This window comes from Dermacentor variabilis, chromosome 9, assembly GCF_050947875.1.
Source record: "Dermacentor variabilis isolate Ectoservices chromosome 9, ASM5094787v1, whole genome shotgun sequence".
Lineage (NCBI taxonomy): Eukaryota > Metazoa > Arthropoda > Arachnida > Ixodida > Ixodidae > Dermacentor > Dermacentor variabilis.
The window spans coordinates 45,136,465-45,162,953 of record NC_134576.1 but is presented as its reverse complement, the minus strand read 5'-3'; the positions used below and the strand labels follow the sequence as shown (position 1 = coordinate 45,162,953).

Genomic DNA, 26,489 nt, shown 5'->3' with positions numbered 1-26,489 from the left:
CACTTTGCGCGTATTCGCGGGCTTCTTTCACGCTCGGAAAAACACTTTTATGCGGCACGTATTGGGTAATGGAATGCTGTATCAGGGTTTTAATGTTAGTCTACAATTTTCTCATTGACACTTCTCATCAAAGAGAACATTTGAGAAGTTGATCAAATATTTAAGACTAACTATGCAGTTAGGCGGAATGCCAAAATAATCAGATTATATCCAAGCGGTGGCAAAAACAATCACCTCGGTTCTGTACAGCCTCGTGGTCTTTAACACATTTTTGAATCTCGGTGCGCGATAGTTGGGACATACTGTATAGCTAAAGCCTTATACACATGACGACACGCCTTGTGTGAGTTCGAGCCGTGAAGCGAACCAGCTCACTTTGTTTATGTAAGCAGCTCTTACAAACTTCATTGACGTTGCGCGCGATGCAGGAGGAGTTGAACAGGTTCCTCAATCCGTTCGGCATGGAGTTCAACGAACTGCAGGAAGGCAGCCTGGACTTCGCGATGGCCCACAACGACCCCGTGGCTCCCGACGACCCCAAAGCGGTGGTCCTCTTCTTGTTCGCGCTGTGGTTTCTGCGCGAGCACCGCTGTTTCTCCGGCGTCCGCCTGGACGTGTCGGTGCTGCAGCGCTTCCGGCCGGTGCAGTTCCTGCGGCACGTGACGTTCGCCGAGCGGGTCGCCACCGTCCACCTGGTCGGCGTCGAGGGAATCGAGCCCCCGTTCGACGTGTGCCCCCTGCTTGCGGCGCTCGAGCAAACGGAGCTGCTGACGCACGTCACCCACGACAGGGTGAGTCCCTTGAAGGCTCGTTTCTTCCAGGCATCATCGGGAAGGTGCCGGTAGTTGAGTCCTCCTTACGTGGCCCAATGTTGTGAGGGGGCTCACAAGGGAACCGCTGTGTTTGGTCAGTGGCAGTGGCGGTCTGGTGCTGAGCAAAGAGCTTGCTGCACGGTTTGATTCCCAACCTTCCTTAGAATTCGATACTCGCTTTCTCTTCTTCGTCTAATCGTTATTGCCGCTCTTCATTCTTGACCAGCTGTGAGGACGATCGTTTATGTCGATCAGACAGGCAAGCCTTTCGACCGAGTGGTAAAGTTAGACCAGGGTCGAAAAAGTATCAACGATTTTTGTGACCTATGGTTCGCTTGTCTGGCTGGCTGCCCCACGGGCATCTCAATTAAGGGCCACTTTTACCAAACCACTCATGCTATACGTGTCTTGTGACCCGTCGCTTTAGGCTAAGTACCTATGACGTCGCGCTGCTGATCGCGAGTTCAAATCCCGACCGCGGCGGCCGCATTCCGACGGGTGTGGAATGCAGGGACATTCGTCTACCCAGCTCTGGGTGCACGTTAAATACTACTCTCAGGTTACCAAATGAATCCCGATCCATTCCCCACTACGGCGTCTCTGAGAGTGTTCCGTGTTTGCGGTATATTATTATTCTTAGAATTCAACCGTTATTTGTCGCTGTTTATTTGTTTCCCTTTAAACCGGTGTTTTTTAGTGTATAATTTCAATGCCGGAGTGCAACCGACGTTTATTGGGGGCTTGGGCTGTATATCAATGGTATAATTACTGGAGAAACTTTAAGGCACCTGAAATGACACAGCTTTATTGAACACATATCAAACATTCTATATATAATTAATGAAGCAACAATTGAAAATTACGAATGAATCACAACGATTTCAGGAGCGTGAAAGAAACACTTAAAGTTGTCGAGAATTGCGTGATATTTGTCAAGCATCTGAGCATGCTCCTTGCGGTTCATTAAAGGCAGTCCAGAAAACGCCAGTTCTACGTTTGCAACGAGGATGACGAGGAAATCAAGGGTAGCTTTCGACGGGAGCGACCATTCTTTGCTGTGCCCTCGTCAGGAGCTGCCAATTCAAACTTCAGCAGGTTGAACTTTATATAGCGAATATTCTACAAATGCTTTAAAAAAATTTCGCTTGTTTAGGCGTGCATGAAAACTTTACTTTCGCAACAAGAAAACTAAATAGGCACGAGAAGTGAAAACGGTCTCTGAATGAGTCGTGGCAAATCAAGAAATCGTGTATTTGAAGCAATTTTCGAACATCTTTCTTTCTTTCTTCAATGACAGCTTAAATTCTGAGTCCTTTGGTGTTCACTGATTCAGAGAAAACCACCTCGGGAGCGAATTTCTGGCTTTTATCGGTATATACCGAAAGCACGGGGCCTTATTCGTAGCCCTCTGAAGTTTCCGGAGTTTAAACCCAATAACATGTTTTAAATTATTTGTACATATGTGTTTTGGTTATTTCATACACATATTTCTTATTTTGTTTTTTTCCTATATACGCTTGGCTCGTTTCCTAAGATTAAATATTTTTCACGCATGCCTAAGTGTATGTCCCAATTGTGTATGTCTCAGAGAGCCTGTGAACGGACCGGCTACTCAAAACCGCGGTTGCTTCACAGCTATGGTGTTACACGCCGATTATGCTTGAATACGAGAACGCGGTTTCGATTTCCGGCCTCAGCGGCCGATTTCCAGTAGTTGAGGTGCGAAAAAAAGAGAACCCTTTGCTGATGTTGGTCAATCTGAGCAAAAGAATGAATAACAAACAGCGAAGCTGTATAAGTGACTTTTGACACCCTTCAGAACCAGAAAAAATGAGGTTAACCGAGGGGCCCGATTTTCATTAATCATATCGTAAGAAGGCGAACAAAGATACCAAGGACAACAGAGAAAAAATTACTTGTACTTAATAACTGAAATAAAGAAATTGTACATTAATGGAATTGAAAGTGGATGAGAAAGCAACTTGCCGCAGATGGGGAGCGATCCCACGTCTTCGCATTCGACGCAGTAGAGCATCGCACGCGTAATGCGAAGACACGGGATCGTTCCGCACCTGCGGCAAGTTGTTTTCTCATCCTCACGCCTCCTTGCTCTCGCCGATATTTTTTTTTTCATTCCGCGCTGCGCCCCGCGTTCGCTCTCATCTTTCGCTGTGCTCGTTCGTTCGGTCACAAATGACGCCGACACTCGGCGCAGGAGCGGGCGCCTAACAGGCGCGCACATTTTGCTTCGGCTGCACTCATCGTATTGTGCATCCACGTCGAGTAAAAGAAAGTCGTTTCTAAGGAATTCCTTTGCGTGTAGAAGACGGCGAGACTAGGTGAAATCACATGGCTAGGTGCTTCGGCGAAAGCAAATTCGCATTTTGTTCTAGACGGGCCAGCCAAGTAATATTGCTTAGCGTTATACCGAACAATCAAGCCCATAAAATGCGATCTTGTATAAGAAATTTTAGCAGAAGCAAAGCTGCGGGAAGTGCGAACCTACATTTAAACACTTCCAAGGAAAAAGAAAGGCGCAGGTCCTTGAAGACACAACACATAAAAAAAAACAAGGAGTTAAGTTTAAGAAACCAAATAAAAATCAACCGTGTTAGTATCACTGCTCAAACCCCGATAATTCTCTAGAAACAACCTCATTACGCATGTAAACATGGTCATGCGTAATCAATGGCGAAGGACTATTTGTTGTTATTGTGGGCAATCACATCTTTCCTCTCCGCCTGACTGGCAACATTCGCTGAGCGGACTGCCGTGTCTTCCGTAAATTGAGCTCATGCTCTCGGAGGGCACCAAAAGAATGGCTTTCTCACAAGACACACACAGGGGTGTCACCATCAGTGGCGTAGCTAGGCCATCTGGCACCCGGGGCCCATAGGTCTTCTGTCACCCTACCCCCCCCCCCCCCCCTCCGGGTGTAGTCGAGGAAGGCGAGGATATCGACAATTTCCGGGTTTCAGCACCAGTACAGCCGCCTTGGATACCGCGCACGCCCGCCGGGTCCCCCTCTCCTTCGCTTTCTCTCCCAGAGATCGCGAATGCAGCAGGTATTGGCGGTGAGGAGTTACGGAGTAGCCATCTATCGGAAGCGCCTCGCTGGCGTAGTATGAGGGACCACGCGGCGCGCTCCTCATAGGTTTTGCTCTCAGCGCACACTGAAAACACCACGCGGGAGCTCTCCCGGACATTTCTGTTAGTACTTTCAAAACTAGAGAAGTTTGTTACTGTCTAAATAATAATCTTGGGCAAACTGAAAGCACAGAATCGTTTACAGACGCTATCTCTTTACCGAATACGTGAACGCCACTGAGCGCGGTCGCCGCGATGGAGTCTCCCGAACCGGCTTCTTGCGTGAAAGGTAGGCAAACTCTGAGAGCAAACTATGTGAAATATGTTCTTATAGTGTTTGTATAACTAAATGGAGCGTAATAGAATGAAGCCTCAATGCAGCGATCGCACAGATTCGCAGCGACCGACTGCGCGTCTGCATGCTTGTCCGCGCACTCTTTCGCTTTCGCCGCGTGCGCATTTTCGCACCATGCCATGAGCTTTAGGCCGCAAAATATGAGCATTTGACAGTTTACAAGCAATCATTGTTACGTGGACGCTATCAGAGTAGTGCAAAAATAATTTCATTGTAGAGACTTCGACGCCTACGGGGACTGTGATGTGCCGTCGCGACGATTCAATCTTTTTTTTTTCTAAATTCTTGGACGTTTCAATATTATTTCTCGAGTTGCCTCGCACTATATATTTATTGGTGTTCTCAGCTTGCGATTTCCCGCGGCTTCTTTTTTTTGTTGTCCAGTGCATTAATTTATAACACAGACATGACCATATGCCATGCTTTTTTTTAATGTGCTTCTTACCGCTCCCTTTCCACTCCAGTGCACTTGCCAGTATCTATAGCATCGACAAGTTGATAGACCAAACCGTCATGACATTAGTCGGGCAGCGGACTCGGGCGAGCGTCGCAGTGCGCGTTTTTCGAGCATCGCAGACACGGCGCCGTAGCAGAAATTTTCCTAGCGTCTGTGCTTGCTACACACCCGAGTTGTAGCCGATGACTGTTTGCCGGTTTTATGTTTCGCGAGCCAAGCTTCACGCAGCTTCTTGTCCTGCGGCTACGTATGAAGAAGGCTGACACCGGGCTCCGTTGCGTACGTCCGGCGCTGCGGCACCGAGCACTAGCCAACCATCTTGCTCGCCTTCAAAGGCAGCCACTACCTTTTGTAGTGCTTTCAATCATTGTAAAGGAGACACTCGAAGCGGGAAAATCTCGCCACTAAATGAGGACCGCAGTGTACGAGGGAATTTAAACTCGTTTTTAGCTCGCTTGGGCACTCCCGAAGCAGCCGACGCGTCCGCTATGTCCACGTGATCCCTCCTAGCACGTCACGCCGACGGTGGCGCCAGCTTTTCCAGTGGTGGAGCTCGAGGCCAATACATACATTTAAAGACGCATCGGTGAAAACACTTGCTGAGTATGTAAGTTGCGAAGTCGGAGGGCCCGAGCCCCTTCGCCCTTCGCAAACGCAGAGCTGCGCCCACGTAGAGCTTCCTAAAGCCCCTTAAACTTCGTAAAGTAGTGACACTCTCCTCCTTGGCCTGCACTCCTCCTCGTTTCTCCTTTCTTTCACGCTCCCTCCTCGACCGTGGTGCCACCTACGCTGCTCGAGCGTAGGTGGTATTGAAGGCCGACATTCATATCTTGCCCAACAACAACTTCACAAAAATCGTCGTAGGTACTATGGCCCGCAGTATTCTGGCTGTGGGCCGCCCAGAACGAAAACGAAAATTAAATTGTGTCTCAGTGACGCTGATTTCCCCACCATATTAGAAAAACGGAAAACGCCACCTGCCTCCCTGCTGCGCGGGCGCCATTGTTATGACAATTACGAGTTCTCTTCATTGTGATCAATAAACCCTTGTTTTTACTTGCTGCTATAAGGACAAACATGATTATCCGAGCTGCGGTACCACCAATAGATCGGGAACAAAATAGTTGTTGGCGTCACCATAAAAAAAAAAAAAGACCGTGATGAAGCCCGTGCCAGCGAAACCTGTTGGTCTGCACTCGCAATGGATAGGGTTGAGGGATCAACCTCACTGGTCCACTATTTCATATTTCTTTCGCTACTGCCAAATTGGGCGCCGCGCGCAGTGCCAAAGTACTGTAGCACCCAAAACGATTTTGTTTAAGAAGGTTTTGTTGATTTAATAATATTAAGTAATTAAGTCCTCGATTCTGGAATTGAAGTGCTTCCTCTATAAGTACTAATTAAGGGATTATTAAGGGTATGGTTATTACTTATCTCCCATATTTTTCACGCTACCGAGTTCCTAGTAATCACAAAGACACATAAATTCATAGAATATCGGGAAATGTCCTTACAAAATTCACGTTTTCTTTTTTTTTGTAAAATTCTGTGCAGCTGACACAGACGCTGTACTCGTGACATGAAGTCACACAACAACAATTTTTCTGAAACTTTCGAGGGTAAGAAGGAAAGCGTGAAACATAACGGCAGGTTTCGCAGTGGCTTCTCAGAGGGAGCGGGAGAGGGGAAGTAAAAGCGAGTTGAACATCACGGCGCCCGCGACTATATACAGCCCGTCGAGTCATACGCCGCCAAACACTTCGGCCGCACCGAGTCTGAAGACAATCCAGAGAATCCCATTCGCGACTTTTGACGGCCGCACTTATGCAATGTCGCTCTCAACGAACGTTTCGCCGTAAACGAGAGCGCCGGGTGCGCTCGTTGAGCGCCCTCTTGCTGCTGTCTTTGTTCGTTTTCGCTGCGCGCTCTGAACGGAAGAGGGACCAAAGAACCTCGACGCCTTACAACGCCTCACTGTATGGTTAGCGATTCCTGTTCCAAGCATGAATGCACGGCACGAGTGCACCCCGCATGAAACATTCCGCTAAGTCGAATAGCTTAGCGACCATTTCGCCAATTAAATTTTTTAGCCCGCACATTCGTGCAATTATTTCGTGGGGTGTTGATAGAGCTGCAGCCGACAATTCTGCGGCGCAACGCATCGGGTACATGAGCTCGGGCTACTGGATAATGGAGCATTCTTTGCCATTTGCGCCCAGTCAAACCGGCGGAATGAGGGGTGCCTTCAGGCGTATGACACCCCCCCCCCCCTCCACTGGCGCCTTGCACCCGGGGCCCACGGCCCCCCCCCCCCCCCTGTTGCTACGCCACTGGTCACCATGCATCCCTGGTGCCTCGCTGTGCTACGTGCAAGCGGCGTTACAGAGCGGCCGCTGCGACAGGTGGCTTCCGTGCAACCCTGTAGCAGCCACGCAAAAAAAAAACAATTTCTTAGAATACACCAAAAAGGCCTATCTGTAATTAATACGCAACGCGGTTGTGGCGGCCGGATATCCATGGGAGCGAAATGAAAAGACGTTCGTGCACCTACATAAGTGCTTGTCAAAGAAACCCCACTTGATCAAAATTATCCCGTAGCCGTCCACTACAGCGTGCCTCATATCAGATTGTCGTTTTGACCCGTAAGACTAAGGAGTTTATCATTAATGAAGCCGAACGACGACAGAAAAAAAAAGCGATGAACCGATGTTAAATATACGGTAAGATTCACGCTTGCAGTTATCGAAACGTGATCAATCATTGCGACGCCTGTTTATTTTGCTATATTGTAGTAATCCCGACATTGTTTGCCATGATTCCTAATCGTTTCTAACTTAGGGTCTATGAAAGGTGAAAAGAACGTGCGGCTGCACTGGTTCCTTTATAGTTGCAGATTTTTACAAGGGCACATTTCAAGCCAACATGAGAGCTTAGCGCAGGTCTGAAAGCGTAGAAGTCATAGCAGAAAACATAACATGCTGGTTGATTATGCGTAAGCTGCATTATCCTCAAACCCCATTTTCCTAAGCGCCAGATAAAGCAAAGTCAGGAATCGTTTTAGCGTTTGTCGGCAAAATCTGTTAACCGGTAGATCATGCACCATCTATCTTTGACGTGGAACGAAAGCTAGGGAAACGAATCTTTTGTTGTTCTTGTTTGCTCAATAAGTAAATACACAAATAACGTGTATACAAGGACCACGAAAGTCCCAATTTTGTCACGTGTAGCAACTCGTGACATTTTTTTTTCTTTTGTATAACTTTGATTGCATTTGAACTGCAGGTAACACTGATGGAAGCTGAGGGCAACTGTCTCTCTTCCGTCGTGATTGCCAACCACGGACTCGAGTGCTTGGCCCTACGGACTCGAGTGGTTGGCCCTTCGGAACGTGACCATGAAAGACTCCGTCCTGGCCAGACTCGCGCAGGAGTTCAAGGAGCACCGCAGACCGCGAGAGTTTGAGCTGCGAGGGAGAGTCCGTAACAGTGCGGCGCGCGCTGAACTGGTCTCGAGGCTGTTGGACACCTCCTTGCAAATTCTGCGCTTAGAAATCGCGTGTGACCTCTCCCAGTTGTTCGAGAAACTCAAGGACAACGCGCAGCTGTTGGAGCTCGAGCTGGGGCGCTGTTGCCCGGTCGGCGTCTATCTGGACACACTGGCTTCTGCACTGGCCCAGAACATGACGCTGCGACTCCTCACTCTGAGCCTCGACATGACATGGATGTCGCACAGCAGTTGCTCCTGGAGCCACCTGGGAGCCCTGCTTGAGAACAGCTGCTGGCTGAAAACTTTGTGCCTCCGTGATGCGTGTGCTAAAATGCACGCTTTGGTCCCGTTCAGGGAGGCCATGGAACTAGACCACTGATATAGATTATTTAGCAACCGTACACAATTTTGAGTCCAACAATGCCGGCAATGAAACCGGTGACCTCGTTCGCAGAGACATGGTCTCACTCGGTTTTGGGCAATAGATTGGATACGACTTGTGTAGGCGAACAGTGACAAGTGTGTTGCTTAAATCAACGAAATATACTGATGAACTATGACTATAAGTTGTTTTTATTTAATTTGTCGGTCCTCGTCCCTGTCCATCAATCATCGACAAAGTACATTCGGGGTTAAAAGGAATTTCCGCAAAATTAATGCGGAACTACTGCATTTCCGCAGTAATTTTAGGCCAGCATGTTTTGAGAGCACTGGCTTCTCTGCAAGCGCATTTTCCCCCTTGTAGAATTGTTTGGTCGGCTTGTTCGCATTCGTGGCGATGCCAACAAGCCTTCGTTTCTCATATTCTCTCGCAAAATTATTCAGAAAAAAAAGCGATTGTTTTGTGAGGGTAATCAAGCGAACACATCTGGCAGTGTGTCTAAGTACCTGACACAGCTAAGCCAGTACTGTAGCACATTAAGAAGTTTTAAAAATCTTGTTTAGCATTGTCTTTAAACTGTGAGCAGCCTTCTTAAGCAAGCATATGATTGCTTAAAGAAGACTGCTCACTAGTTCTTGATGATCACCACCCCGAGGTCATTAATAAATTTCTTTCATTTTGACGCACAAGCGCACTTATTATTTCAGCCGGGACAATTTCAAAGTTAATAGGCGACCTTTACATTTCAGGGGCCCCGGGAATAGATAATATTCTGGACAATTATCACAGCTATAAAGGAAACTTCGAGCGATATAGTAAGATAACCTTTGCGAAATATCTCTGCAGCAACGTTGTTCCAAACGCATGGAGTCCATGCAAAGTTGCAGTCTTCAAGCCCGCCCTGCCAGCCAGTTGGCTACGGTATGGCGTTGCTTAGCTCGAGGTCCTGGGTGCGAACCCGGCCGAAATTCTGATGGAGGTGAAATGCGAAAGCGCCGGTGTGTCAAAATTTAGGTGCACGCTAAAGAGTCCCAGAGGCTCCAGATTGTTTCGGAGGCTTCATCTATATACAGCGTGCAGATAATGAAATTGTGACTTTGGCAGGTAAAACCTCAGAATTATTATTATTATTATTATTATTAGTAAAAAGCTCGCAACTCGCTGCCAATCTGTCTGCTGCGGACTCGGCACCACTGTACGTTGAGCGTCTGAGGACGAAACGCGATACGCACGCGTCGTTACACGTCGATATGTCTGGCGACGCTTTCAACCATCTCGGCGATTCTTCTCGGTGGCCAAAGACTTGCTCGTTGTAGTGGTTTTGTTGTAGGCTCCACTACAGCATCTTGAGCGAGCAGCAGTCACAGGAAGCGGTGAAAGAAGGTACAAAAGGAAGGAAGGAAGGAAGGAAGGAAGGAAGGAAGGAAGGAAGGAAGGAAGGAAGGAAGGAAATAAACTTTATTCGAGGTCCTGCAGGCCACGAGAGCTTTAGGCTCTCATGGAGTGGGCTTCTCCCACGACGGAACCGGGAGGTTGAGTTTCTTGGCGGCGTTGTGGACCTGCTGGACGGCCCAGAGTTGGGGAGCGAGTTCTTCGCTCCGGATTGCTTCCTCAAACTTGCGCTTGTCCTGTTCGAAGTTAATGTGAGCTTGCGAGCACGGCCAGAATAAATGATAGACGTTAAGAGATGTATTCCAATTGGTGCAATAGGACAAGTCTTAGCACCAATTGCAATACATCCCTTAAAGTCATTTACTCATCCCTTAATCATTTACTCTGGCCGTGCTCACATAAACTGCGAAATTGACGCAGTAGACGTGTGCATCGTCTATCGTGGCCTGCGCACCAGAGTGAATCGGTTTTTAAAGCGAAGATTTCTTTACCTCTTCTGTGGACTTTCCAGGCGCTGCTGCTAGTGCTGTGGTCTTGTTCGCACGCGCCGTTGGGTTTCTTGCAACACCCCTAGATGGCGCTTGCCTCCGCGAATACTAGGGTGCCTCGATCCGCGCTACTCCGTACAGGGTGGTGACACGTCGGGCAGCGCCGCCATATTGTGTCGGAGCACGTAGCGGCGCGCTATGGCAGTCACCGCAAATTTAGGATGTGGGTTTGCTGATTCTAATAAAGTTAGTTTCTTTTGCGGTTTCACGCGTGTGTGTATCATTGTATTTACATGTCACCGCAAAAGCAGAGGTGAATTGAAAGTTTGTAATAAGGCAAGTGCTAGAGCAAGCTTCCAGCCTCGAAGACCGCGAATTGTTTTCGGTGCGTCTTCGCTTATTTCACGAAATGTTTCGAAATAAAGTTCGCGCTTGTGGCCCAAACCGAACGTTTATGGAGCTACCATTCAAAATACAGGCGCAGAAGGACGTAACCACCGCAAGACGTCTTCAACTACGTTGTAGATCAGATAAGTCGTGAATTGCAAGATCAGCAAACAAGGCAAAAAAAGACACGGCAGCGTTAGCGATAACTGATTTCTTTTGTTTTTTTTTGTGGAGGGAGACAGCGCGCGTGCGAAATGTACCAACGCAAAAGAGCATGTGCGCTATAAATGCAAGGTGTGGCGTACTTTCTTGCACACTGACAAATTAATATCAATGCAGCCATCTAGGATAATTCTTGGGTCTCTTAAACAGACTCATGCGCTCGGCTTGTGATTACTTCCTGTGCGAACGCTAAGCAGTGCAGACTATTTTGCTCGAAGGCACACTTAAATTCTGTTATGACACTCCAAAATGAACAAGAGCAACACTGACATATATTTCAAAAAGAAAGGAAAGGTTTACTACCAATGCATAACTGCACAAAACCACAGGAAGACAGCCAGATAATATATAGAACGACATCCTGTATACAGCTCACCAAAGCTTTCATCTGCCTGAAGCCTCATCAGCCACATGCATACAAACGTTGGGTGCATAAACTCAACAGGAGTAAGTTTATGTGCTGCTTAAGAGATGAAATAATTTCAGTTCAAGTTAACACCTGCAACTGTCTTGCTGCCATACCCACCCTACTCATTGCTATTTGGTTGGCTCAGCCAGTGCAAATAAATGCAGAGCCGCAACGTCACAAAACTCTCCAGGAGCTTTTTCATGACCTTTGGATGTTCAGCGCATACAACCGATGGTGATGAAACATTGTGCTCAAGCAGGCTTCTTAGTGTCTTGATTAGCTGTGTTAGACGGCAAATGTTTTTTCTGCGGAAAATTTTTTGAACACAGCTATACATGAAGACACAAAGTTTAACACAACATGGCTTACGTATACAAGGTTCTTGCTATTTTTTACGTATTCTTTCATGCTAACAAGAGCATGCTCCTCGGAAATGTCATCAGTTGTGAGGATTCCCACACACGAACGTCAAGCCTTTGGTGTCTTTACAAAATGATGAACCAAAAAGCCTGCCAAGTGGGCCACAATGTCGCTTTCAGCTTCACTCAAAGGTTCTATTTCACCAATGTCATGGCTCGCTACTGAGTCTGCTATTTCGCTTTGTACCTCCTTGATTTCTTTAGCACAGAAGTCTACCAAGTAGCTGCTATCGTCAATTTCATAGCTTGAATTATGTGAAACCTTCAGAAACTGGCTGACCGACACTATTTTTAGAGCATTTTTCAAGTTGTATGCACTTGGCACAGGTGAAACCATTCTTACGACTGTAAATAAGTTTTCTAGGCAGTCCTGCGTCAACCTTTCTGTAAAAAAAAAAAAAACTTGTAGCCACAATAAAGCAGTCGGACAGAGTGTAGTTTCAGCACCACTGTTGTTGCCATTATTAAGCCTGCTTGACAAGGCTTCCACACTTTCCTGACCCCAATTCCCAAACTTTCCATTACTCTTACTGTGAGTCGAGTGTTTCAATGGCTTCTTCATATTTACTCTTATTTGTAAAACTCAAACCGCCAACTGGGTGGCGAGATGTCATCAAAGTGAACCATTTAAATATGAGCTCGAAAAATCAGGCAGTAGTTTTTGCTTCCAATGGTAGCTTTCCAGTCTTGATAAAATATCCTATGGCTGGTGGGGCTTCTCGGAAAACTGCACTGCGATTCCTACTTTCATTTTTGTGAAATGTTCATTCGACAGGTGCGCACTATTCAGATTTGGAACCACTCGCAGCTGTTCTGTGTCCAACTTCAAAACAGTTTCTAAATGATCTATGGTGACCTTGCTACTGGGCAAACAATTCTGAAATGATTTGTTCACTCAGATGCATAACATCTTTGCGCACAAGGTGGCCTCTGATGTTCTTAAGAACATGGGATGGGTCTGGCATAAAAAACAGTGACTTGCTGCTGTTCTGCGGATGAGGCATACTGCATACTGTGACAGAATGAGGAGAAGATGACAGGTTCAGTCTCTTCCACATTGCACGATTGGAGCTGCCCATATCACAAGTGGCACAAAGCACACGCAAGGAAATGTCCGCACAAAGCTTCATTAAATGAAGAACAAAGTCTTTCAGCTTGTCTCCATTGACAAATGAGCCAGTATAATGGTATGCAATCACCTGCTTCCAACGCGAATTGATGCCACCAACCATAAAAACGAGTGCATGGTTGGCAGGCTGATCACACTCAGGGAGGGTTATCTTGCCAAGGAAGGAGTCACAGCCGCGGTGAAGCTCCACACCTTTTCTAATTTCCATCTCATCCATGAAAAGAACGCAGTCCTTTTCAATGTCGGTCATTGCTGACGGTTTGGTCTCCATGACACTAAGGATTTCAGTGAGGACGCCAGGCTTGAGAGAAAAATGCTGTAGTCGTCTGACAGCGTTCGTCGTGAAGGTAATGGGTTGCCTTGTTCCAACAGCAAGTCATACCCAGTTGAACCACATGCAAACTTTAGTTGCAGTGCCTTCTTTATGGTCTCACTGTTCCAGACACAACCTTTCCTGTTAGTTTTTTTGCAAAGCGGTTTTCTGATCATAATTAAGAAATTTAAGGTTCGCGGTCAATGAAGAAAGGTTCTCCTCCAGCTTCCTCGCTTTTTTTGAACTCGCCTTCAACTTCCCACTCGCCTGCGTCAGGCTCTTTCAGTTCGTTGTTTGTTCTTTCAGCGTCTTGAAGTGCTTTACGCAGTTCACTTGCGAACATAAAGGAGATATTTTTTCCAAAGCTGCAGAACTCGCGCATATTTTCTTGGGAGGACCACTCTTTCTCACTGCTCTCCGTAGAAAACATCTGAGCATCTAGTTATCCTGTTGAGTGAAGTGGTGATGTGGTTTCATTCCCTTGAATTTTAACACCAGCCAAGGGAAGTCGAGCTGCTGGCTTCTTTCTCTGCGTGGGTGCCGCTGTGCAAGACCAATAAACAGACTGTCAGATGCTAGACGCGGCACTTTAAACTTCATACAAAAAAAGATGGCCTCTGGTGCTATCGCACTTACGCCTGAAGTCGAAGAGTGTAGGCAGAGCGTTTGATTTAAGAACCCGACGACCATCTTGCCGCCTCCCCTCGAACTGGTCGTCATCAGAGTGACGCTGAAAGAAAAATAAAGTGTTTTGAATGTTTGAGTGATGAGACTGTAGGTGCGGAAGGATTGCACTGAGGATACGAGAGGCAAACTGCAACCCATTTTTATCCCGCTTAGGTTGCCAAGTTGCCTAACTTCACGATAAAATTAAATGTAAGCATGAAGGCCGCTTAAAGCGCGGATCCAATACATAAATAGAAAGAAAGACACTTACCTCGCAAATTCTTGAATTGTCCGTGGCTTTCCAACAGTCGCGTTTCACTTGAATTTCCCACTTTTTTCTGCGTTCCCAGTCACGGGGAAACCGAATGCACCTATGACCCTTCTCTGTTGCGCTGGTGCACAAAGGCACGCAGCAGCCTGGCATGGTAGAGTTTGCTGGCTATTAAACGGTGACACACGCCTCACTCTACATACCGAACCGTACAAGTCATCCCATCAAATATGACCGCGGCCTCGTGGAAACTGTAAACACTACACAACGCGACAACACAAGATGCGCACACGTGCGCCCGTGTCAACCGCTCCGACACAATATGGCGGTGGCGCGGCGCGAGCCTAGTCAAAAGGTGTCACCACCCTGTACGCCGGGATGCGGTGTTGACATAGAAGCACACCCTAGTTAATACCGACTGGCGCCACCGCGGCAGCGTTTCACAGTTCATGCGTGGGGCATGTACTGTGCTTGCTTTTCCATGCGACAGAAACGCAGGTGCTGGGCTTTGGACGTCGCGCGCTGGGCTGTGATAGTGTAAACATTACAATCATCCATTGCCTGAAGAGAGCTATTCGAGCTGGCCACGCATGCAGAAGGAGCGCGTAAAAACGCGCCAGCAGAACGGGCTCCATAACGTACACTCAACGCGGAGGACACCCAGGCCCGAAAGAAGCGCCGCGCGGAACAGGAGCGTTTTCGCTATGCAGCTCAACGTGGTGCAGACCGCGAATTTATGCATAGAACGCACATATACAATTATAATAAAAGAATTCCGTACAGCCCTGCGAATCAATGTTTAACTCTTCTGCCGCGTCAATTAAAGCAGGCGGCATACAAATATTCGCTTAAATTGATTCTCACAGTGCGTGGGATCTGCCTGTTTTTTTTTTTTTCAAGCGTTTTTTCCCCCACTCATTCTGCAATAGCTCTAAGTTAAACCTTCCTTTGACCTGAAATAGCACCTACAGTGCATTGACCTACGTAATATAACGTCTTTCGTAGATATCGATATTGGTCCTCCTGGAAGCAGAAAGGTGCCTTGGATTTACTGCCTTGGATTTCTTCTACCGGCATGTGTCACTTCTGACGTTGTCTGTTAATTTTTTCTTTGGGCTGTTTCAATATATGAGTTACACTAGCATACGTTCCGTGGCAGAAGCAAAAAAAAAAGCTACAGATTTTATATTTTCAAGAAATGGGGGTCTCTTCTTGGGCGAAGTATGCCGAAATATTGAACTGTGTAGGCTACTGATGTGCTTTGAAAATATTCACTAAATGCCTTCTTTCTCGGAACTTTCATGCGTTATACAGGGTATTTAGTTATTTTTCCTGGTTTCGCCGGTTAACTGTGTTATTTACAGTGTTTATATTTCTTTTGAAGTAGGAATAGTGTGCTGTGTGACGAGCGATAAATGTTTAATCTTTGTGGGTTCCTTGCAGCCTTTGTAGAAAGGTACCTATTGAAGAGTTACGAGCTGTTATATTTCGTTACTTCAAATTTATCGCTAACTCCTAAAACAATGGCACTACGTACAATCTTTATATTTCGTGAAAACAGGGATACTGTTAAGTGTAATGCGCTCAGAAAATTCGTCGTGTTTGTTTTAAATGTGACGCTGTAAATAATTACTGAAGCCTCGTTTTTTGCCCGTACTTTTGTTCGTCAAACGAGGCTCGCACTTTGTTACTCCGGTGTCTTCGGCGAGCCAAACGAGGCACCCTGTTGACATTTCGGGTAAGTTAGAGGCACGATACTTGTAATGTGTAGGCAATGTTACAAAAATGTGGATTAAATGCGCGCTTTTACAGTAGATTACGTATGCAAGTGGTCCGGAGCAGTATGAGCGTGTTTAACAAGCGTGGTGAAACTTACATCGCTGCACTGGCATAATTACAATTACAACCGAGGTCGAAGTTTGTTAAGACGTGGGAAACGCTACCCCAATATTGTGTGCACGTTAAATACGTGTTGATCGAATGCAACTTTTGTAAAAAAAATATTTAAAGAAAACTTGAGCAAGCGTCTGAAAGTGTGAAGGAGCCGTTATCAGCAACGCTTCCCAAATTCCCAAGATTACGCATTTCACCAACTTATATTTGCAAGGCATGCGCGTATCTTAAGTGATAGGTGTCGCGAAGTTCTAATTTTTCTGGCTTACTTAGGAGCCTTACGAACAATTAACGAACCCTCGTTCTTTGGTTCTTTTTTTTAATGCTTGGTAGGTATATTCGGTTCACCTGGTGTCCTCATTGAACGAGACGAGTCGGCTTCTTTACGTTAGGTGACAATAAGAACGGGGTAAGGGGTGATGTGTAGGCAAAGTTCAAAGTGGGTGGGTAATTGAGGCTGTGCAAATAAATTACCAATGTATGTTCTCTAGCGTTGTGAGTGGGTCTCACGAACGGGGTGGAACTTGACCCGTTGTCCTGGTGTCGCCACCACAAATGCCGCCGAGACCAAATTTAACACAAATTGGTGGAACTCTATAAAAATCTGTGCGCAGTTATGTGAGTCGGATCAAACACAGCTTTTGTAAAAAAAATGTCTTAATGAAGTTTTAAAACAGGTGATATTGCCGTTTTCAGCTATGCTTCTCATTGTCCCGGCGTAGCTGTAAGTGACAACATGTTTACATTTTATGGAAATGACAGGCGTGGTCACTGTGGGTGCCATGTCTGACAAATTTCTTGCGCTGCTGGTCCAGTTGCAAATAATTACTGTGCCCTCGTTATCATTTTCCCTATTTTTCAGCATGATAAGACGTTCTTAGTTGGTTTCTGCGAGGTCCTCGGTGAACTAAGCAAGGCACCTTAATTATATTTGGCGAAAGTAAGGGACGCGTTATGGGTAATGTGTAGGCATACTTCATAATGAGGGGAAAAATTACGACATTTGCAGTAAATTACGGACGTAAGTATCAGGGCGCCATCAGTGTGTTTTACGAACAAACCAGAATTCATCGCACTCCTCTGGGAGATCTACGAACTTAAACAATATAAAATCTAGCAAAACTATGTTCGTGGGGGATGCTATACCACAAGCTATGGTTAATGTTCTGGTGCAGTAAAATGTGTGGTGGTAAATTACTGCCTTTCAAAAATTCCAAGCAATAAGTGCTCGAAAGCGGTACATGCGGAGAAGGTTTCAAACGGAACTGAGCAACCTTTTAAGGAGTAGTTACAAGAAATTACACCTCTTAATTCAACACCTCGAAAAAAAAAAAGAATACAGCTTCGCTGGAAATTAGTTTCTTATGCTGCGAGGTCGCAAAACATCTGCAGGCGTTTTCTTTTTATCGTCTTATGAATATTATCAGACTTTTATTTTGACTACTTTAGTGCGAAAATAAGTCTTGGGGTTTTATGTGCCAAAACCACGATCTAATTATGAGGCACGTCGTGGTATGGACTACGGAGTAATTTGGGGATCCTTAACGTGCACGTAAATCTAAGAACACGGGTGCTTTCACATTTCGTCCCCATTGAAATGGGGCCGCCGTGGCCGGGATTCGATCCTGCGACGTCGTGCTTAGCAGCCCAACACCATAACCACTAAACAACCATGCCGGGTGCTGACTGCTTTGATGTGTATAACCTCGACAATACAATTGCGTTGCTGTGGCTATATTTGTGCTATAGACTTATGCACCACTAGTATAATTTGTTGAATTATTAAAGTTGTAGCAAAAGTATATTTTAAAAGTGCGGCACTGCTGCTACTGCACTAAGTGGTAGGTCTAAAGGCACTAATTGTGTGTGTGTGTGTGTATATATATATATATATATATATATATATATATATATATATATATATATATATATATATAGGGAGAGAGAGAGAGAGAGAGAGAGAGAGAGAGAGAGAGAGAGAGAGAGAGAGAGAGAGAGGTGGGTTTGATAGTTGCTGATTTGCCCTCACCTCGAGAAATAGTTGGTGCGCCACTGACGTGCATGCAAGCATGCTTGTCCGTGTTCCACAATCATCTTCAACATTCACTTAACGTGTAGTACGTTTACTAGTGCCTGGAAGGTAGCACGCGTAGTGCCCGTACACAAATCGGGTGCTAGAAGTGCAGTAGTACTAAGTACCGGCCTATATCTATCCTCTACGCTGCGTCAAATATGTTTTAATCTTTACTAAATTCTGTGCCTTCTGTTAGTGCCAAGAACATTTTAATAGATTAACAACATCGTTGTATAGCGGGGCTCTTCTCGACAATTGTGACCGATACTTCTAGTGCGGTACATAATAGTGGCAAATTCGACGCTCTTTACTTTGACCGAAGTAAGGCGTTTGATGAAGCTGAGCTCCCTATTAAAAAGCTCACGCAAACGGTCATGACTGCCCCGGTATCAAATTACCTGAGCGATAGATCAAGCTTCGTTGGTATTAATAGACAGAGTTCTATTAGCTATAACGTCACTAGCGGAGTTCTTCAATGTGCTGTTCTTGGCCCTCTTCTCTTCCTAGTGTTCATAAATGACATTTGGTCAAAAATTCGATTCTCTTCATTTCTGACGACCTAAAGCTACATAAAACTGTCAACTGTGTGACTGCACTTACATCCAAAAAGTCATTTTCTCTCTCTGCATTGGGAACGCCAACGCCACGTGGAACAAGGACAAGGAGGAAGGGGCAATACAACAGCAGAACCCTCTGAAGCGGGGCGCCTCGCTGAGAGATGGCAAGCCGCCCTCCTCAGCGAGGCACCCGAAGACCAGGAGTGGGCCGTCCAGCGGGCCAGGGTCGTTGCCGAGGATCTCGAAAGATTTTCCTCGAGCGACGGACCCCTGGCAGCCTAGCCCCGGGCACCAACATCAATAACCGTTGGACAAATAAAGTTTATTCCTATCCTGTCCTCTTTCTGAAACTACCACAGAAATAATAAGCTACTCCTAAATGCTTCCAAAACTGTGGTATTAAGTTATACTCAGAAAATACCCTATGCGCAATCTCTACACGCCCTTCGGAATATTCTACTGCCCAGTGTCGATAAAATGAAAGATGTCGGTGTGTATTTCGGCTAAAGTCTAAGGGTCCCTTCATAAACAAAGCACGTGAAACAACGTGCCCTTCGTGCCGTTGGTATTGTTTGTCGCACATCGCCTGACTTCCACTCCCCTGTTTCGTTCTGAGGTTGTATTCTACCGTTTGCCTTCCACTGCTAGAGTATGTCTATGTAGTTTGGCGCGGAACGAGCAAATTGAATTCTGACTTCATTGAAGGCATCCGAAGTAAACTGGTATCTATTTTCAAGCACCGCTTTTGCCGTTCTGGCGACCATATTTCAGTCCTCGCAAACATACCTCTACTCATATTTGAAGGAGTAACTTAGCGCGATAAAAACACGGAAACAAGAAAGGCAGACAAGGACAAGAGCCTTTCTTGTTTCCGTGCTTTTATGGCGCTAAGTTACTACTTCAAATATGGACGACCAACTAGCCCGACAGTCAACTCTTCTATACCTCTACTCACACATCTAAAATCAAGACGTACTAAGCCAGAGCTTTTGTTCCTGTGTAAGGTGGCCCTCGGCATATTACGTTGCCCAGATCGTCTAAATAATGTGCAATTTTCCCTGCCGGAAAAGTATACCGGGCAACTTAAAATATTTTCTGGTCGGTCTTGTTGCATTGTAGCCTGCCCTATGGCTCTACTCCAAAATATATGTAAAAGGTATTCTGCCCATATTGACATATTGCAGAGTTCTTTTCCAGTGGTTTGTATATATGTCGGTTATTATGCTGTGTCATTAACTCCCTCCTACGCCCGCCTCGTCGTTTTCTGTTTTACTATTTGTTTCTCCATCTGGCATTGTTCTACCTACTACAAACGCATTCTTTGTACATATTGCCTTGCGTATTACTCTTCTATTGCACCAGTACGAAGGCTCTGTAGTTGTTCCCAGGCACTGGATTTTAGTTATTTGATTACTTGAACATTATTATTATTATTATTATTATTATTATTATTATTATTATTATTATTATTATTATTATTATTATTATTATTATTATTATTATTATCAGCATCATCGTCCTCAAGTTATTAAATCAGAATATCAGTATGGCACTTCAAATTACCAGCCCATATCTCTAATCTCCATTGCTTGGATATTGATGGAGCACATAGTCTACTCGCGTCTGGCAAGCAATCTTGAACGTCACTCCCGTTTCCTAAATCAGCCAGGCTTCCGCTCAGGCCTCTCATGCAAAACGGTTACTAAACAGGCTTCTAATCAACCATTTTTACCATCTGTGATTGAATGATGACATTGTTTCCCTGATCGCGTTTCAGTAAACGTGATCCTAAGTTCGTACGTTTTAATGAAACGCGTCATGTGCTAGTGGTTGGTTTATTTCTTTTCATTCATTGTGTTGATTCTATAAGCCTATTTTCAGCTGTACCATTTTTCATTTTTTGTTCGCTTACTGTGTCAAAGCTTGTAAACTAACGTCTAATTTTTATGTAATAACCTATTTGACCGATGAATGCCAACATTTTCGAACATTTCTCCTTGATGTTCCCGTATGTAATATTCCGCGAGGGGCCTTTGAAGGCGTAATGAATGATGATGGTGATAATGACGATGATGATGCTGGAAAACATGGTACAGTCAAATCTGTCTCTATCAAAGAGTCCCCGAGCGGCTAGCATTTTCACGATAACCGAAAACTGGACCATCCCTTCTTTAATCTCAAAGGCTAACGGGATGAACCTAACCGGGCCGGGTGCAAGCCCGGATTCAAATCATCAGGCGAACCAACCTCCGGCGAACGAACCCATGACACTTTTGAGCACGGGCTGGGGCCGGGCCCGAAAAGAGACCCGTGCAGTGCTTTGACGTAATTATACGGCTAGGATCAAGTGAACGCTTGTAGTGTTCGACTCAATTTAGAAGTGTGGAGCGCTTAGTTTCCTTTTCTTCAGCGGATGCTGCCATATTCCATTTGTATGGCTTAACAAATATTTTGCGATTCATAGCTGCAACTTTGAACTCATGTAGACACGAAGTTATGTGATTGCTTCACTCACAGCAGTGATAACTTCATTGGTATAGAACGCGATCAAACGCCTTGCGGTATATGCAGTCTTGAACCGAGAAGAGTATATATACAATTAGAAATGACTGTGGCAAATGGATAGTGTGATTTCAACGCAGATCGTGCTAGACAAGGACGATCACTGACCATATTATATCGCAAACGCTATAGTGCGAGGTCCACTGCATTTTTTTTTCATCGTCGAAAAAGGCGACAGAGCTATCATGAGTGCGCTACAACCACGGAATAAACGGTCTTTACAAGATACGCTCGCCGTATACATGCATGTCCTATGTGCCCTTTGTACCAAACAAATTACCCAGAAAATAAAGGAACGAGAAATATCAGCCAGCGCTAAAGCACGCTTTGTGTGACTGATTGCATGCGATATTTAACAGCATCCTTCCTGCTCACCGCGCATCTGCAGGTTGTCATCGGACTACACGCCCGCAGCGTGGCCGTAGTCACCGTTGTGGCTCCTGCGTTCTCAGCGAGTACGCCTTACCAATCCAGGCATCGAGAAGGAGACGTAAATGTCGTCGGTATAGCCTTGAAACGGCAACATTTTTTTACTACTGCATGAAGTCAACATTGACTGCTTGCGTGTTTCCATTCATTTATCGTTCATGGGCTCTAGTTTACAGCAGCTGCAGTATTCGTCCCGTCTAAACTTATATAGATCAGCTTAAAAACATCATATTTCACATCGAAGACGACCGAATAAATTGCAGGCCTAGATGCCAGAATTCAGTTCATCGACCAGTGAAGAAATATTAGCAGTGGACCTTGCTTCGCGAAGTTCCAGGCGAGTTCTTCCTCCTGGACTTCTCGCGGTGGCGCCTGGCTCTGCCTTCGGACCGTCGCTCGTCGTTATCCGACGCTTGTTACTGACGCGCGAGCGAATCGGGTTGCGCCGCGGGATGCTCGATAACAGACCAGGCTTCCGCATCGTCCACTGAAGCTGCCTTGCCACCGGTAGTGAGGCGAGCGTAGCGGGCACGCCTCTTCATCCGCCCGCGCTGCACTTCTGGTTTCACCGATGGCACGGGCCGCTGTGCTGAGGGCGCGGGCGTTGTCGTCCAACCTGGTTCCTCCTTTCTTATCTGGCTCGTGTACAACGGCGCTTCTCTTGCTGTTCTCGAGTGAGCCGCTGTGGTCGTAGCTTTCACCTTTATCCTCCGAAACAATAGATGTCTTCGCAGGGACGGCAGTTTGCTTCTGGGCCCACATCGCTCACTTCGTTTCTTTCTTCTTCTGCAGACTCTTAGTTGGGCGATGGTTTTAGTAGTAGTAGTAGTAGTAGAAAACTTTTAATGAGATCGTTTAAGAGATTCGCGGATTCGAAGCCTCCGTCGTCTTTCTTGGCGCCGGCGACTTGAGGCTTCTCTTCAGCAAGGTTGGGCCCCTAGTCCAGGGCTCCACTGAGTCGCGCTGCATCAGCAGCGTGCCGCACTAAGGCCCTTTGGGCCGCGAGCTCGCTGCTGGTGAGCCGGCTCTCCCATTGCTCCGCACTCGGGAATTCGTGTTGGTGGAATGCTTTATTTCGTTCGCACTCCCATGTGATGTGGTATAGTGTGGGTGTGTCGCCGCACCAGGGGCAGTTTGCTCTGTATTGTGTTGGTGACATCTTGTTATAGATGTACAAGTTGGGGAAGGAGTTCGTTTGTAGCCTACGCCAGCCGACTGCTTCCTCCCTCGTGAGGGCTTTGTGTGGTGGTGGGTACTTGAATCTAGTCCCCCTGTATAGTTGTAATGTCTCTGTGTATCCCCCCTCGCATGCCAGTAGCTGAAGCTCCAGAACATCTGACATGCCTGCTCGGTATGTAAGCCCTCGAGCTAGGCTGTCTGCTCTTTCGTTCCCCGCTACGCCTGCGTGGCCTGGGACCCAGATTATGTGTTGTATGGGTGTCTGCTCAGCAGAGGCTGCTGCCCCACTGATTATCCTGAGGGCCATGCCGCTAATTCTGCCCTTCGTATAGTTTTTATACGTGGAACGCGTGCGGGGAACCCAGCGTTCTCCGCAGATGATGATGATGATGAAGCCTCAATTAATGACGCAGACCCACTATGGGGGATAGGCCACGAATCGGGTGGTAATATGATTGAAAAAAATAAAATAAATGAGCTAAAATAAGTAAAACAAAAAAGGAAAATAAATGTATAACCCAAGATGAAACATAAACTGTGAACACATGAGATAAAGTAGTGATCAATACTATAATCAGCCTCGCGTTGCTAGGAATACTAAAGAAGAATATTGTTCCTTGGGAAATCCTGGCGCGGACACACTTCATAAGAACCCCAATTCTGGGATGATGATGATGACAATGATGATGATGATTAACAGCCTTAGACATGTCATGGCATGGCATGGCAAGAACTTTATTTTGGTCCAGAGAAACTAGGGCCCGAGGGCAAAAGCCCCCACGCTAAGTCAGTGGCTCCGCCCACGTAGGCACCGGCAGGCCAAAGGCTTTCCCGATGTCGTGAGCTCTCCGGACGGCCAGGAGTTGATCTTGGAGAACTTCGCTCGATACTATTACGACTTTGAGGTGGTCCCGTAGCGCTCGTCACCCGTTTCGTGACAGAGCGCTGGTAGCGAAAACTCCGAGTCAGGCGTCGGTGAGAATAAAGAAAGGGACTTTATACACTATATACAGGTCATTATACAGGACAAGATCGGATCGGCACGGGGGCCGAGAGCTCACAGCAAACGCGACTGTTCCCACACGGTGACGTCCGGCGAGACACCAACGCGTGACACATCTCACTCCACTCGAGAGCGGCACTCGGCTGCCGGTGGGTCGGTGGATCCGGTTCTCCCGGCGGCGGCGTCGGGGCTTATAAAGCCCCGAGAAACGATTGTCACTCAAACGGCCCAATACAAAACCAGCACTCGACGGTCGTCCGAGAGGTCCAACCAGCGATCGCGCTGGCCACCCGCTTGAAAGTTGCCGCGCCCGGTGACCTCCAGGGAAAAGGAAATACGGCGCCGGGCTGTCTAGCACTTTGTTGCACGTTTGGACATGTCGCTTGCTGATGCTTCTCCTCAGGACGCCGCTGTCTAACGGCTCAGCATCTTGGCTTGTTAAGGGAGAGTTAGGGAGTTGTGCCTTTCGGCGCAGCCTCGGGTTTGTCCAAAGGGCGTTCGCAGGAAAAATTCTGCATCTTGTAGATTCGGATTCCGGGCTGGTGGTAATGGCACAACAGCATCCCCGACATCAGATAAGGTGCCGGGAAGACGAGCTGCCTCCACGTGGCTCGGATGCCAGGCGCGCACGTTCGTCAGGCTCGTCCAAGTTCACGTCCAGTGTCCGGACGCCAGGTAACTTCACGTGCCCAGGTCCCACACGCCAGGACAGGAGCTCTGCTCACCGCGTTGTCGCCAAGGCACCACGACCAGCTCCGCTCAGGTCGTTCCGAAGCCCTTGCTGCTCGCCACTGGTCATGGTTGGTCGTTCTGCAGCTTGCAAAACCGACCGGCAAAAGGCAACACTCAACACGAGCAAGCGCCCTCTGTCTCCCGTCAAACACCAGACAAGGCCATAATCCAAATGAACCTAACTAAATTGCTATCCCCCTTTGTGCTCCCGCTGCAACAAGAGGCAGGTGTGCAATCTGGTACACAAGGCTCAAACAACCATTTTTCAAATTAACAGCACACCAAAATATCAGGAACAACTAATAATCAGCAATAATAATGACAAATAATATGGTCCCCTTGAAATCACTTGGACCGAAAACATACTTCTGAGGAAGCAAGTGAAGTCATTCATTTTTTTCGGTGATATTTTCGAGGAATCAGAAGCTGCTTATATTTGCGACCCTGCTTACCCGCGTAGCGGCGGTACAATAAGCCAGATTCCTTGTAAAATGAAACCCTCTTTTTTTTCACTCCCCGTTTGACGCTCTTCCTCAGATCGGCTATTGAACAGACTTCCTGTTGCTCGCGAATCAGAGTTTCCCTTTCAACTGCAGCCAGCTCCTGCCAGCTGGCGGAAACCGGAGTGAGTGTGGAGCCTGCGTCGCCTGCGTTGTCGTGTCCATATCGCGGCTAGCACTGCAAGCGTCACTCCCAGTCACTTCCAGGACACTCTCGCCCAGGCCCCCAGCCTTCGAGCTCTGCCTCTCCCATGCCTGCTCGCCACTCAAGTTACCTTGATCGGTCCGTGTGCCCCGCACCGCTGTTCGCTCACCATCGCAAAGTCAAGTTCCCTCGACAGCGGGCGCGCTTTGGATCACGTGAGGGCCATGTACGCCACGTCGGCAAAGAATGATTTGGCCTGATCCTTCAGCAACTGCTCCGAGCTATTTGAGAAGAGGTAGGGAAAGTGCTCCGGGAGGGCGGCAGACACAGCGGCTTCTGTGTTAAGTTTCCCAAACTCTCCTTCAATGATAACCGTTGCGATCGGTAAACAGACGCTCTCCTCCTCGGCCACTTGCCGTATCCTATCGCACTCTCCCGTAAGATCACTCGAGGAGACGAAAGACGGGTGGATAACGTCCATAGTTGCTGCAGAGCCCCGAAGTGCTCGGCACTTCTTACCGTTTACCTTAATTTCCTGCATATATGGCTCCAATAGTCGTATGTTCTTGTGAGTTTCCTGTATTGTTGCAAAAGCGATTTTCTCTTGACAGTTCGCAGCGATGTTCCCTTGCTTTTTGCACTTGTAGCAGGTTAACGGTTTCCGTTTTTCAAAAGAACGCGTCGTATCGTTTCGCTGTTTGGGACCACCGTTATCATTCTGAGATGCATTCTGTACTTCCCTTACAGTTTCTTTGGTAAGGGACTCGTCTTCCCGAAACTCGCGACGCGTAATTTGCTTCCGTTCGTCGGGCTTCCCGGAAAAACCATCTCTCCTATCTGCTTTTTCTACGCGCACTGCTTTGCTGTGCAAGCTGCGGCGGGTGTAATACTCTTCCGCTAACTCTGCTGCCTTGTTTAGCTTAACCTCCTTTAGCCTATCTTGCAGCCAGAATATGACATCCTCATCAATGCAACGGTAGAACTGTTACAACGTGATGCATTCGACGATTTCGTCGAAGTCGTCGTAAACCTCTTCGTCCTTCAGCCATTCAGCCAGGTCGGCTTTTAGACGAAACGCGAAGTCAACATTCGACTCCCTGCCCTTTTTTGCATACCGGAACCTCTGCCGGAAAGCTTCGG

The 26,489-nt window shown here is 46.9% G+C and overlaps 2 protein-coding genes across 2 annotated transcripts in view; one reads left to right on the top strand and one right to left on the bottom strand.

Annotated features, from left to right (window-relative positions):
• The window catches only part of LOC142558324 (uncharacterized), a 71,469-nt gene that overhangs the window by 20,313 nt on the left and 24,667 nt on the right, over window positions 1-26,489 (top strand). The window lies entirely within an intron of this gene.
• LOC142558000 (peroxynitrite isomerase THAP4-like) lies at window positions 11,365-14,480 on the bottom strand. Its single transcript, XM_075670171.1, has 3 exons — window positions 14,276-14,480; window positions 13,975-14,068; window positions 11,365-13,881 (listed from the first exon to the last, which is right to left on the bottom strand). The coding sequence occupies exons 1-3, from the start codon at window positions 14,426-14,428 to the stop codon at window positions 13,781-13,783; spliced, it is 348 nt and encodes a 115-aa protein (XP_075526286.1). The 5' UTR covers window positions 14,429-14,480; the 3' UTR covers window positions 11,365-13,780.